At 26.3% G+C, this 14,889-nt stretch overlaps 1 protein-coding gene across 1 annotated transcript; it reads right to left on the bottom strand.

Annotated features, from left to right (window-relative positions):
* Nucleotides 1–1,031: 1,031 nt before the first annotated feature.
* LOC107006644 (dehydration-responsive element-binding protein 3-like) lies at nt 1,032–2,279 on the bottom strand. The gene has a single exon (XM_015205159.2). It carries the CDS (start codon nt 2,033–2,035, stop codon nt 1,145–1,147), a length of 891 nt encoding a protein of 296 aa, XP_015060645.1. The 5' UTR covers nt 2,036–2,279; the 3' UTR covers nt 1,032–1,144.
* Nucleotides 2,280–14,889: the final 12,610 nt, after the last annotated feature.

Raw genomic sequence — 14,889 nt, 5'->3', positions numbered from 1 at the left:
GTAATATTAAAATCAGATTAAATTTAAATTCGTATTATAATAAGGTCATTTTCAAAGAAGTGTTTTCATTTTTTTTTAAATTTTTCATGGGTTCAAACACAAACACCGAAATCTCTAATTAAGAATAAAAAAATCTCAGTTATTTCACATCGTTTATATTGATAAAAGCTTCCATTATTATTTTTTACCATATAATCATATATATAGGAAGGGGCGAGCCACCTTGGTACGAGGGGTTCATCCGAACCCCCTTCGAACAAAAAATTATACTATTTATATATGGTTAAAATAATATTTTATGTATATATAGTAGATGTCGAACCCCCTTCAGCTACTCCGTGTATCTATTTCTACGAATTTTGAATCCCCTTATTGAAAACTTTGACTCCGCTACTGTATATCGGTACTCCTAATATTACTTTTAAACAAGTGTTCTCCTATTATCAATTTTATTAAAAAGTAAATACATAATCATATCACTAATCAAAAACTATAATTACTTGAAGCCTAAATACAATGTAAGAGTATTAATATTTTTTGTATAAAATCAATATTCCTAAATAAGATATATAAAATCAAATAAATATCAATAATCTGATTCGGTAAATAATATCATAATTAAAAAAAAAAGTTTGAGTTTTTTATTGATCAAATTCAACCATGTCACCAAAATGTCACAAATACAAAAAAATTGAAAAAATCTTTAATTATTCAACTGTATTTGCACCTAATTATAATAAATAATAGTAATCAATAATCCATTAAAAATATAACCACACAATAATAATATAACACCTACAGCCTCTCCACATTGAATACAGAAAAGTCCAACTCTAAATTTAATTTTTTTCTTTTCTTTGATACGTCTATTTATTGACCCCATCAGATACAAATTTATACCATAAATTCAAAAACAAAATAATATCTACGTAATTTTATTTTTTACTTTATAATAAAGTTAGAGACCATTTTTCATAAATTAGATCATAAAGAAGATCAATAGCTGTAAAAATACCATAGCAAACTGGAGATGCAAGAAACGTATAAAGTTCATCAATAATTTCCACCTAAATTACATAAAAAAAAACAAACTAAAGTGTAAAATTAATCATAAAAAAAAAAAACAATATTATTTTTTTTTATTCTAATGTTGCCATAAAAAACTCTCAAAACTGGTTGAAACCACATTTTCTAATCCTGTAAATTCCATATTACTACTAATATAATTTTCTTGTCCAAAAAAATATTCACAATTTCCATAATTATTATCCCACCATTCATCTGATTCAAATAAACTCTGAGTTGATTCAACCAATTCATAACTCGATCCCAATTTTGGCAGCTCCACTATCTCACTCAATTGCCCCGTCGCCTCCGGAACAAGTTCTAGAGGCGACGGTCTTGACTCCTCGTCGTCCTGAGACGACGACGAGGAGGATGTAACGCCCGAAACTAACGACAGCGACGATGACGATGAGGTCATCGTCGCCGTAGAGGTTTCGGGTAATATTGAGAATTTTGGATTTAGGTGATCCATGTGAGCGGCTTTTACGGCGGCGTTTTGGATGTCACGTGGGGAGCACGTGACGGGTCGGGGCAGTAAATGTGAAAATTGGGGAAAATTGAGTATAGCTGAGGTACCTTTAATGGACATGGCGGCGACGTCGTGAGCACGCGCCGCCATTTCAGGGGTAGCAAAGGTACCTAACCAAATCCGTGATTTTTTTTTAGGTTCACGGATTTCTGATACCCATTTTCCCCATGCTCTCATTCGTACACCTACATAAGAAACAACACTAGTACTGCCATTGTTGTTTTTATTCATCTTCTTCGGATTTGGATTATTAACGACCACGTCTTCTTCTTCTACTTCTTCTTCTCCTCTGCATCTTTTGAGTCGATTTTTTGAATTGATCTGTGGAAGTGGTTGAAGAAGAACGGAAGATGGCGATGAGGGCGACGACGAAGAAGAAGAGTTGCAGCTAGATTCAGTACTTTCTGAACAATTTGGTTGCTCTGTAGACATTATTATCATGAATGAATTGTGTTGCTCTGTTTTTGTTACTCTAATGAGTGGCTCTGTTTTCTTTTTTTTTTTCGCGAAAAAACTATGTAAATTTGCGAAACTCTCAATAAACTGAACGCAGTGTATACACAGAGATGTTGAAGAAATGACGAGCTGCTCTGTTTTAGTGTGAAAAATAGAATATAGAGAGAGAGGGGAGAGGAGAGGAGGGTTGATGAGAGAGAGAACAATTGAGTTTTTATTTGTCAAGTGGAAGCTAGTTTATATATAGTAAGAGCTTTGATAAAGGTGAAGTTTCTTATTTTTCTTTGAAAATATATTTTAGGGGGCAAGAGAAATGTCCTCCGTCGTTTCATTTTTACTTGTTTATTATAAATTAAAAATAATATTTTTATAATAAAAAATAGTTTATTATTGAATCTCTAGTTTTGTAATGAGGTTATTCGAAAGAAAATTTGAGCAATTTCTACAGTAAAAAAGATGAGAAAAGCAAGGTTAAAATAATTTGGATGTGTATAAAACATGAGCGATAACACCTTAGTGAGGATATGTAAAAGGCTGGTTATAAGGGTACTCAGAGGGGTAGATGTATGTTAAAAAAATATTGGAAAGAAGTGATTATACATGCCACGATATAACTTTGTATTATGAGGACATGACTCTAGATAGGAAAGAATAGAGGTCGTGTATTAGGATAAAAAGTTAGTAAAAGAGTTGACGTGCGTAGGTAGTTTGTTAGTGTTTGTCGTAGTATTAAAGCCTGTTTGGCTCAGCTTAAAAGCTGGTCAAACTGACTTAAAACCTGGTTTTTGACTTATTTATCTGTTTGGCAGTACTCAAAATAACTTATTTTAAGTTAAAAAAAACTTATTTTAACCTAAAAGTTAAAAGCTGGGGTAGGGGTGCTTTTTTTTTTTAGTTTATAAGCTGTTTTAAGTTGACCACATTTTTATATTTTGCCCTTAATATTTTTATACAATCTCCAAATTACCCACATAACCCTAACATATCTTTCTTCCATTTTTCCCTTTTCACGTTTGGCATAGCAACTTCAGCACTTTTATCCAAACACATAACTGCTTATTTTAAAAATAAGTTTCAGCACTTTCAAAAGTACTTTTTTAAAGCTGTTTTTATTAAGCCCATCCAAACGGGTCCTTAGTCGTACCCTTATAGTTCTTGCTTTATGTTGTGTATTGTGTTTTCGATTACCACGTTATTTTGCAATTATAGTTACTTTCTTTCTTTCTCTTAGACTTAACTTTTCTTATTAATTGTTATGCTTTCTTCATTATTTTGTTCTTCTTTTATTTGAGTTTGATGCACTTGAGCCAAGAGTCTTTCGAAAACAGCCTCTTTACTTCTCCGAAGTAGTGTTAAGATCTATGTACACTCTACGCTCCTCACATTTCACTTAATGAGATTTCATTGAGTATGCTATTGTATTAACCATAATTATTTTCTAAAATATTAAAATTATTCTATTTAAAAGATGTCAGAGTAAAATTATTAGTTTACTTAATATTAATAAATAAACATATTTAATCAATACTGAATAAGTAAAAGTAAACAAAATCAAATGTATTGTAATATTGGAAACAAATGTTAATGCATGCGCTCAGTAGTTAAGTTTAACATTTATATACTATACTCTCTTCATTTCGATTGATGTATTATTATTTGATTCGATATTTTAAAGAGAAAAAAATAAATTAAAATAAATCATAAATATTTATGTGTCTTATAAATCATCTATATTAATGATAATAATATGAAATTCTTTTAGACTATGATATTGTGTAACATATGATAGCACATTATTTATTCATACTATTTATGTACAGCTGGACGTCAATATATATGGCTATTGTTACACATGTACAATTTGAGAGCATGCCTTATATATTAGATTCTATTAGCTATATATATAGTTTTGTTTTTCACATATATATATATATAGTTTTGTTTTTAAAAACACATACATAAATTGATACATATATATATATATCAAAAAAGATAAATAATCGAGGGCCTAATTAAAAAAAATTAATCTTACCTTTTCTTTTTCTTTACCTAAAATCGATTCTAAGTTTGAGAAGTTGACTGTTAAAAAATAGTACGTCGATTAAAGTAAATCGAAAGACATATTTCCTCAGTTTTCTTAAATAAAAAATCAATATAATTTTATTTATATCCTCAAAATGCATTTTCCACTTCAAAAATACCCTCAATTTCCATTTTAAACAAACAAAGGGACTCTATTGATTTTCTAAAGATTTTTTTAAAAAAATAAATAATAAAAATCGACAGACGTATTTTTTTTTTTAAAAAAAACCAACAAAATCTGTCAATTTTAATTATTTTTTCAAGTAGTGACATATTCAATCAGATATTGTGTATTTGTATTCACACTCTTGCATTTGGGATTTAATTAATATATTTTGATATATGTTTCAAAAGAATAAATAAAAATCTCACTATATTTCATAACAATTAATGCAAATAGCATTATCTATTAAAAAAAAGTGTCTATTTTCATCATCGATTTTGGATTCCAGTATTTTATTAAATATATTTAAATTAATTAAATTATAAATAATTAAATACCAAATGGTCAAACAAAAAGATTTAAGTGAGGGGAGACAAGAAAAGGCCTCACAACCGACCGAAGCCTTTACCCATCAATTCCTTAATTACTGAGCACAAAACCAGAGAAAAAAATTTAATTAATTAATTATTAAATTTGATTAATTAATTATTTATTTAATTAATAAATAATATACTCAAATTCAGAAACACTTGCAAAAAGGGAAAGAGACTTAAATGACAAGCATTAATTAAAAACACAGGAGGTGGGGGTAGATTTTGATTTATTATTTTAAAACACATGAAAGTGAGAACAAGAATTAATTATTATTAATGTTATTAATTAAAATAATAATTTAGAAGAGTAAGGTGTGCTTAGAATTCTAGGAGAAGATTAAGCCTAGATTTAACCATCTAAAAAGGTCAAAGCCCTTTTTCTAAGTGACACTTTTTTCTTCACTAATCATAGGAATATGGTGTGAAATCTTTTTTTTGGTTAATTATTTTCTTTTGTATTTCCGCTCGATATTTTATATTTGCATTAAATTTTGATTAATCTAAAGTCAGTTTCGGAGATTTTACTTTAAAGAATTACTAAAGACTTTTCACAGAAAGTGATTTTATATTAAAATTCGAACCCATGATTTACTTCTGAGAAACAAATATTTATCATTTCATATATGGTGATCAAATTATCGTTATACTTGGAACACATTCAACTCAATTTCAAAATTTCTCTTTTTCCTTTTTGTCATTTTTTTTATTTACGCCAATCGATTAAATTTATGACACATAATTTTAAAAAGAAAAAAACTTTGTAATTGTAAATATGCTACTATTACTATAAAAGCTTCTTAATTATTAGAACATTATAGAAAAAGTCTTAATATTTAGGTATTAAAGTAACATAACTAATAAAATTATCTTGTTTGATAGCTTTTTAATTGTTTCGGTATAAAATTCACTGCACCAAATATAATTTTAATTATGATCATTTTAATTTAGTATAATCTCAGTAAATATATATTATTTTATCTTAAATCAGAGGTGAATCACTAGAAGTCTGACCTACGAATGAGTTATAAATGAAAACCAAACCTTATGCAATTAATTAGTTCATATATTACCTGTACGAGTATAATTTTAACCAACAATCAAATAACGAAATAGTGTCATTTTTTTTAAATAACATAATACAATATACTATTAAGTGACTTTCTCCTCCTCTCTTGAGACTCTATTAATAGATATTTACATTTACATATTTGAGGTAAAAAATATATTGAAAGTTTTGACTTTGGATTGAAATGGGGTAATAGTTTCTCCTTTTCATCAAAGATTTTATATTGCTATATTTGAGTTACTTGGAAAATGGAGAAAGAACTAAAATATTCACCTTGCTTTGGTAAAATAAAATAGTTAGGGGAAGTCAAAGGTTGTCTTTAGATCTCTTTGTCAGCCTTTTTAGTAGCTATGGCATGTGAAAGAATGAGATACTATTTTTAGCTATATACTCCAAAATAAAATATTAAACATCTTCTATATGCTTTAATATCACAAATAGATACTTTTACAATCATGAATTTTAAATAACAAAAATAATAATAACATATTTAATAAGTCACATCTAAGAATTTTAACTATCATTAGTGTTAGAAAATTCATATTCTTTTATCCATATGAGAAATTTATGTTATAAAAATATTTTTTATCACTGAAAAAATGTATGATTAAAAAATAAAATTTTATCAAAATATTAAAAAAAATTCTAATTTTTCATGTAAAAGTACTATTATTTTTTAATTTCTCACTAAATCAATCACAATATCGATAAAAATGACTATAAAACATTTTTCAATTGAAAAACTAATGATTTTTTTAGTGGTGCATAATATTTCATATACAATACTTCATTACATTAAAGAGTTTAACCTATATATATATATACATATCATAAGTGTTAAACTAATATATTTATATTATCAAATATAGTATATAAGTTATAACTTATATTCTCAAGAAAAATTATTTAAAAAAGGTGTCCACATATCTCATCAATGATTCTTCCTCTAACTTCATATATTTATTATAATGATGGTCCAATATTTTTTTAACATTATCTTTTTTTCAGATATTTTTCTTATAAAAACTTGTGATCCAACTATAATACATACATTTAAGTTGCTATACACATAACTTTAATTTCAAATTTCATAAAAAAAAATTTAATGCATTAATTGACCATCATGTTTTGAAAAATGTCACCTATTTGGTACGAAGAGAATAAATTTGTTATTAAAACATAAATATCAGTTGAAAATTCAAAGAAAAAGGTCTATGAGACATTCTTTGACTCCCATAATATTTTTTTCTCCGTTACATTTTATACAACACTATTTAATTTGTTATAATATTTAAGAATAATAAGATTTTTGAAATTTATGATCTAATACAATACTTAGAGATTTATGTGATTTACAAATTATTTCATTAAGAATAAATATAGAATTTTAAAATTAAATTATTATTATAATAAAGTGACCTTTTTTTGGGATGAAGTAAAAAAGAAAAAAATGTCATAATTATATGAAACAAAAGGAGCAATTCTTTTCCTAGGAAGGTACATAATAGGGGTGACAAAATAAATCCAAACTCGTTCGATCTATTCAATCCTTTTAATATTTTTATGGGCTAAGTTTTGATTCGTTTATTGAGTTGATTCAAAGAGTTTGAATAAAAAATAATTCATGAAATAAACTTTGGAGCTATAAAATTAATTTAATCTATTTGATCCGTTTAAATTTGACTCGGCCACTCAATTGTCATCTTCAACACATACTAGACTCATAATTTGATCGAGTACTTAAAAGTTTTATAAAGTTGTACCTTAGTCCTTATGTAAGAATATAATTTTTTTAAATAATTCCTTTAAAGTTGTTAAAAGGTAATGGTGCCAATATATACAAGAAATATGTACAATAATTCAATTAATCATACATCAATTTTTTCAACAAATAATTAGTCAATATACATAAAAGTATATACATACAAAAGAGAAAACGACTATATATGTTCCTCAAGTGAAGGTGATTAAACACCAAACGTGAACCATGCTTGGACTTGATAGGCAATTATTGAGCCTCATTTGACTTGATTTTGAACAAAAACAAATTCATAATAGAAATTAGTTACCTACTTCATCGTTAATTGATCGCTAATCTATCACTAAATAAGATTAGCAATTATTGGGTAATTTCAATATCCTATCTATGGTATGGCCTACGAGGAGCTAGGGACGTTCAGGTTGGAGTCATGATCATACATGCTTTCTTGGTGGACTTAGCTAAGAAATAAAATTGTGTCTTTACAATTATCTATAACTTTGACATGATGTAAGTGCTTCATCTTAACAAGTGGTATTAGAGTCAGGGTCGTAGTAGATTCGATTGTCAATAGCAACATTCCGCAAATGGGAGGGTGATTGTTGTAATTCTAACTTTGTGCCTATGTCAAGGCCCACAAGGGGATATGGTGGCCCATGCCAGAATCTTAAGCGAACATGATGCTTACTTGATAAACTTAGTTAAAAAATAAAATTACGCTTTTACTATCAACTGTACCACGGCATGCCGATCAACGTTTGATCGTAACCACGATATATTTTGTTGTTTAGCTACATAATTTATCCATCAATGATTCATGTTTCTTAAAGTATTGTTAGTTAATTATATAAGTTACCATTATTATTTTTTGACCGACTTAAAGAGATTATAAAAATTGAAATTACCTACAAACTTTGTTGTTAATCGATCACTAATTTGCTCATAGCTAACAAAATTTTATGATAACTTATTAATACAAATTAGCAATAATTTATACTATTTAGCTATAAAATTTATCAACCGCTAAACTTTTTTTGGTTATTAACTTTAGTCAATGTAAATTACCATGAGATATCTATTCAATGTATTTATTTTTTAAAAAGATATAAATAAATAAATAAATTAATAAATAATAATAATGAGACAAGATGGTTATTACACTGGCCCCTACTCTACTGTTTTTCAAGTGTTAATTTTAGACATAACAATCACAAGTGCACGTGGATAACATGTGCACTCTATATACATTGAATGTAATTGTTTCCTCTCAAAAAATGAAAAAATTTGGTTGCTTTTGATTCTAGTAATGACTTGTGCCTCTTTTAACATTTTTTTCAATTTTTTTTTGCAATATTCCTCCTCGGTTCTGATTAATTCAAATTCATAATACGTAAAATGAATAAAATTCACTAATAGACATTCGAATAATGGCGAAGTTTCAGGTTACATAGGTGATCAAACAACTCTAAAATATTGTCATAGAATTTCAATTGTAAAATTTAAACTTTACGATGATAGAAATAAATTAATAAAATTCATTGTTAAACAGTGAAAAAATATCTTTTCCATTTATTTTATATTGAATTAGTTCATTGGAATATAATGAAGAACGGATTCTCACTTGAATAATAGGAAACTTCTCAATGAAAACATTACTTTTTTTTTTAAAAAAAGAATCTCACTGATTCAATCAAAATATATGTAAAGATAGCTATTAAATATTTTTTAATGAAAAAATAGTAATTCCATTTTTAATAATATCATGATATTAATTAATTATTTTTCAAAAAATAGAATCAAAAGAGTAGCCGGCATAGGTAACTCATAAAAAAAAGTCTTTGTGGTTTTAAAAAAAAAAACTTATACAATCAAATTCTTTATAATTACCTATATATTTCTATAAGATATAAATATAAACTAAAAGGTAAATTATTGTAATAAATTGATAATGTGATATAATTAATAAATTTGTACCATTACTACTATTACTACTATGCTAAGTACCTAAACTACGTTATAATTATCTTATCAATAAAAATATAATTTAAATTATATAATATTATTTATGAGATAACGTTATTTTTAGTTTACCAAAATGTAAACTTTATGACCAGTATCTGCTTCCCATAAAATTGCTTATTCTAATAATTTAATTATTACTATTTTCCATTTTTTTCATATATATAGGGATGAGTAAATATATTATTAGTTAGTATTTAACTGACACTTTGCAATTAATGATATCAATAAATTGTAGATGATGGGTTCCCATTAGGATGTACTAAGTTATATACGTTAATTAATTAGCAGTGAAATTATTTGCATATTATTAATGAATTTTAACCTATAAAAATAAATTAATTATCATATTTACTATTATATAGTTAATCAATACTTACCAATAATTTTAACTTTAATTACTTAGTACTTTTTTGGTTTGAGTTAATACTACACCATCGATCTTCATTTATTCTCACTAATTTATAAAAAAATTCTTACATTTATGGTATTTTCGGTATAAAGAAAAATATTTTCTTAAAAAATAAATAGGTATTTTTTTTGTATTTAGTACATAATTGAAAAATATTTTAGTAAAGTAACAACAAATAATGATATATCTATTTTTTCAAAAAGTTGCACTTGTCTTTTACTAAAAAAAGAATTAACATTAATATGAATGATTTCAAATGTTTTTTTGTAAATAACAAAAAAAGAGGTTTAGGATTAATGTTTTCATTATAATTGATTATCACATTTAATTTGGAAATATTGCCTAAGAGAATATAGATTTTTCCAAAGAAGTAAACAAAAGTATATTACACATTCATAATTAATTTCCAATAAGTTCAATGAATATTAAACTTTGTATTTAGTATTTATTATCCTCATGTATGTTTATTCACTAAAAAATATTTCATGTTTTGTCATTTAAAGAAAGTTTTAATTTCATCTTTTGGGGTCTCCTTTTTATTCATCCAACTTTTTTTAGACTAATTTGGGGATAAAAATAATTTCCAATTTTTCGAACTTTGTGGTTAAGGTAACTTCAGTTCCTTCGAAATCGATAGTCAATTATTTTGTATTTTTAAGACTTAACAATTTAAATGTAAATCTTTTAACCTAAATCTTCCTAATTATTAAAAAAAAATATTTTCTTTCATTTAAATGTAAATATTTTAACCTAAATCTCCCTAATTATTAAGAAAAAATATTTTCTTTCATGCTTAAAACTTATGTTGTACATATTCTCTCAATTAAAATTAATAAATTGAACGTAAAGTATTATTAGAAAAAGACATTTGAAATGTATTGCATATGAATTATTGATTTCCAACCATTTCAATGAAAATAAACTTTGTATTTATTATTTTATCATGTTTAGTCATTTAAAGCAAGTTTTAATTACTAGTATTCTTCTTATATGTAATAATATTGATTTGTCCTAATTATATGTTGAAAATGAAGTTACTAATAAGCAATTGACAGTCAGAGTACTACTTGAAAGGGATGTTTTATTTCTTAATTTTTGAAGACAGTATATTTAGTAGAATGTGAATATTCGAATAGTGAAATCGAATCAATTTTTATTTGAAAAGAGGATTTTATCATACCTATAATAATTGAATTTATAACACTTGTTGTTATATATATATATATATATATAGAAATATTAAGTTTGAGATGTTTTATTTCTTAATTTTTGAGAACAGTATATTTAGTTGAATCTGAATATTCGAATAGTGAAATCGAATCAATTCCTATTTGAAAAGAGGATTTTATCATACCTATAATAATTGAATGTATAAAACTTATAGTTATGTAAAACATTAAATTAATTTATATCAATAAAAATTTTAAAAAAAATAAATGATGGTTGATAGTGATGATGATAGCCTGTGATTGCGGTTGTGGTACATGGACTTAGAGATGGTGATAGTTGATGATGTCGTTGTGTGCAGTAGACTAGATATTGATATGGTGATTGTTAATAGTAATTGATGGTCGTAACTGGCGGTGATGTTTGATACTTATGATAAATAATAATGATGCGTAATTATTTCGGTGAGTACTATTAAATGTATTTTTGAAAGTGCATAAAATCTTAACAAATAAATATGGTACCAAAGGGAGATAATTTATAAGTCAAATAATTCTTTTAAAATAAATGAAAATTTTATGTATCCCAAATCCATTTAGGGACCCAAAAAATCAAGGATATATAATTTAAATACAATGGAAATTGACGATGCAAACTAGCTGGTATCAACTCATCCTCAAGGTTTTTCTATCCGTACAGTTTGGTGTATAAAAAATCTCGTGTTAATCGAGTTTAAAGAAGATCTATACATTCTATCTTAATGTACATTAATAATTATTTTTACGACACAAACTCATATCATATAGATCACACGAAAATAATTTTATCATTACTCTAATTAGACTCTCCTTAATTATCTGTACAAATATTATTAGATCACAAGGTTTTCGTATCTCTACAGTTTGGTGTATCAAAAATCTCGCGTTAACAGAGTTTGGAGACGAACATGTATACTAGACATTCTATTTTAATGCATATTAATGACTACTTCTATCATTCGAACTCATGTCACATAGATCATACGAAAATAACTTTATCATTGATTCCGCACTATCTTAATCTGTACAAACACTATTACTCTATTAAATCACATGTTTTTCCAACGTAATCAACACGATTTTTTTTACACTTCATTTTCACCTAACCAACTCACCAAAAAATGCACGATAACATACCAAATTTATTGAAGCCATAAGCCCATAACACATATTCCAGACTTTTATTAAAGCTAAGAATAAAGAATTATTAATTTTATTGCATTATAAGGTTACATATGGCTGCTACATTTTAGTTGTTCTCATTCAATACTCCCTACATTTAGCCTTTCTACAGCTGTGACACTTCATAAATATTCTCACTAGTTCTTCTGAATATCTTTAACTTCGAGCTCACAGACGAATTTAAGATTTTAATTTTATAGATTTAAGTTTTTTTAATTTTATAGTTCATTTAACTTTTTTTTTATTCGAATATATTATTTATATCTGTTTAATGTGTTTCTTTAACACCTGTAATAATGTAAGAGTCGAAGTTACTCGATTTTATAATTATACTCAGAGACATATCATTACGTAATTCGATTAATCTAACACGATATTTTTTAACTAGTATAAAGCATAATTCACTATGATTGAACAAAGAGTAAATTTGAACCTTAAATTTTAAAAGATTGCCACACTCGAGACCAATATACCTGCTTTACGATTTGATTAATCTAAATTTGCTTCACATAATACTTGTTAAGAGAGGAACACTTCTTGCCGGAAATTTTTATGTCCAAGACTTAAACTCTGAATAATAAAATTATGTTTATCTCATTATACCTTTCGATAATAATCGACTTATATTATACTATAAATATAAATAATCCGCCCCTACTTGAAAGTACGATATGCATTAAAGTAAATTAATCAGTAGGCAGGTAGAGTGGTAGATCAAAGATTCAAGTCTATTAGCATTAATTGAATGTATTTGAGTAATAATATATATAATTCTCAAATCATACCAATCTTTATTCTATTTATTATTATACTTACACCCCTTTTATTATTTAGCTAGCTATAATTATTTTTATCTTAAATATTTCAAGAACTTTTTACTGCCATTATGTTAAGAGATTTGTACATGTGGAATAAGTCAATTGACAAAAATACTATGACCAACCTTAGTATCAACAAGTTTGGATACGATGACGAAGATAGAATTTTAATGTTATTGAGAAAAATAAAATAAAATATAGTATAAAAGTTATACATACGATGAAGTTAAAAAGATTCAATTTAATATATATATTAAATATAAAAAAATGTATTTTTAGCGAAATGATATATCAACTGACTCTTGTCAGGAGGGAGCTATCCGAACCTTTTTGACGAAAAATTATATTATTTATACATGATTAAAATAAGTTTATATGTATACATACTAGATGTCGAACCCCCTTCGGTTATCTATTTCTACACATTTTGAACCTACTTATTGAAAATCATGGCTCCGCCTCTGACTCTCGTATTGGACAATGAGGCTTCGCGACGGACAATATATTCATGATTAATAGCCCCTATTACCTATTTCTCTAACATAATTTATGAAGAAATTAAATAAGAGAGGTCATTTATTGAATCCCTACATTCATCCCAAACTTATTGTGTTAAAATCAACCAGAGTTGTAGTGAAGTTTTAAATACTTTATTTTTTAAATTTTAATCAAGGTCTCACGTTCTAGCCGTGCTAAATACATAATCGTCTTTGTTAAGAAGCGATTTATCTCTCAATTAGAAACTTTTTGACACGAACTCAAATATAATCAGACCCCAATATAAATAACGGTACGTTCATCTCTATCATTGTCCTCTCCTTTCACTTCATTACCTAAAACAAGCCCACATAATATTAATTTGGTTTGGATCATTGCACCAAACTTACCCTAGCCCAGACATTTTGGGCTATGTTACGGGGCCTACATGACTTCAGTAATGTTGTTGTGATAGGTAGAAATGACACTAGTCACTTTTAAAGACACTATTTAAAACATAGTCAAAATTCTAATGTCTTTAAAATGACATAATACATAAACATGACCCTTAATTTGGGTTTAGCGAACAACTATACCCTCCAGCTTTGAATGTGCACAAGTAGACACTTAAACTTATATAAAATTAAACATATAGATACAAGTTTCCTACATGGCATAATACACGTAGAATGTCATATAGGATACAAAATTGTCATGTAGGGTGCCATGTAGGATGAATGCGTTCATTTGCTTAATTTTATATAAGTTTGAGTGCCTACTTGTGCACATCGAAAGTGAAAGATCATAGTTGACAACTGATGTCTATGCCCTTTAAAATTCAATCATTTTGTTGTTGTGATAAGTAGAAGGATATAGAGTATTATTTAATATAGCTTTAATTTCATATAATTATGAATCACAACTACTGTTTAATGAAATTTGCTATGATGAATCTCAGCTATTTGTGTAAACCCTATTTGTATAAATTTCTCTATTTGTATATGTATTAGTAATAAATTTATTATTATACTATACATATTTGTACGTATTTGTGTGTATACTAACTTCTATTTATGGTGTTTTGTTGTATATTTTTTATCTATTTTTGGTTGTATATTTTTTTCGTATATTATCACCGACAATATATTATACGGATCAATTGTATGGTCTCAACAACTTATATACAATTACTTATTTATTCATATTAATAGTTTGTATATAATACAAATAATTGTATATAATTTATTACTTGTATAAACCTAATTTGTCTAATTTATTAAAA

Source organism: Solanum pennellii, chromosome 12 (genome assembly GCF_001406875.1).
Source record: "Solanum pennellii chromosome 12, SPENNV200".
Lineage (NCBI taxonomy): Eukaryota > Viridiplantae > Streptophyta > Magnoliopsida > Solanales > Solanaceae > Solanum > Solanum pennellii.
The sequence above is the reverse complement of the archived record's forward strand: the minus strand, read 5'-3'. Positions and strand labels throughout refer to the sequence as shown.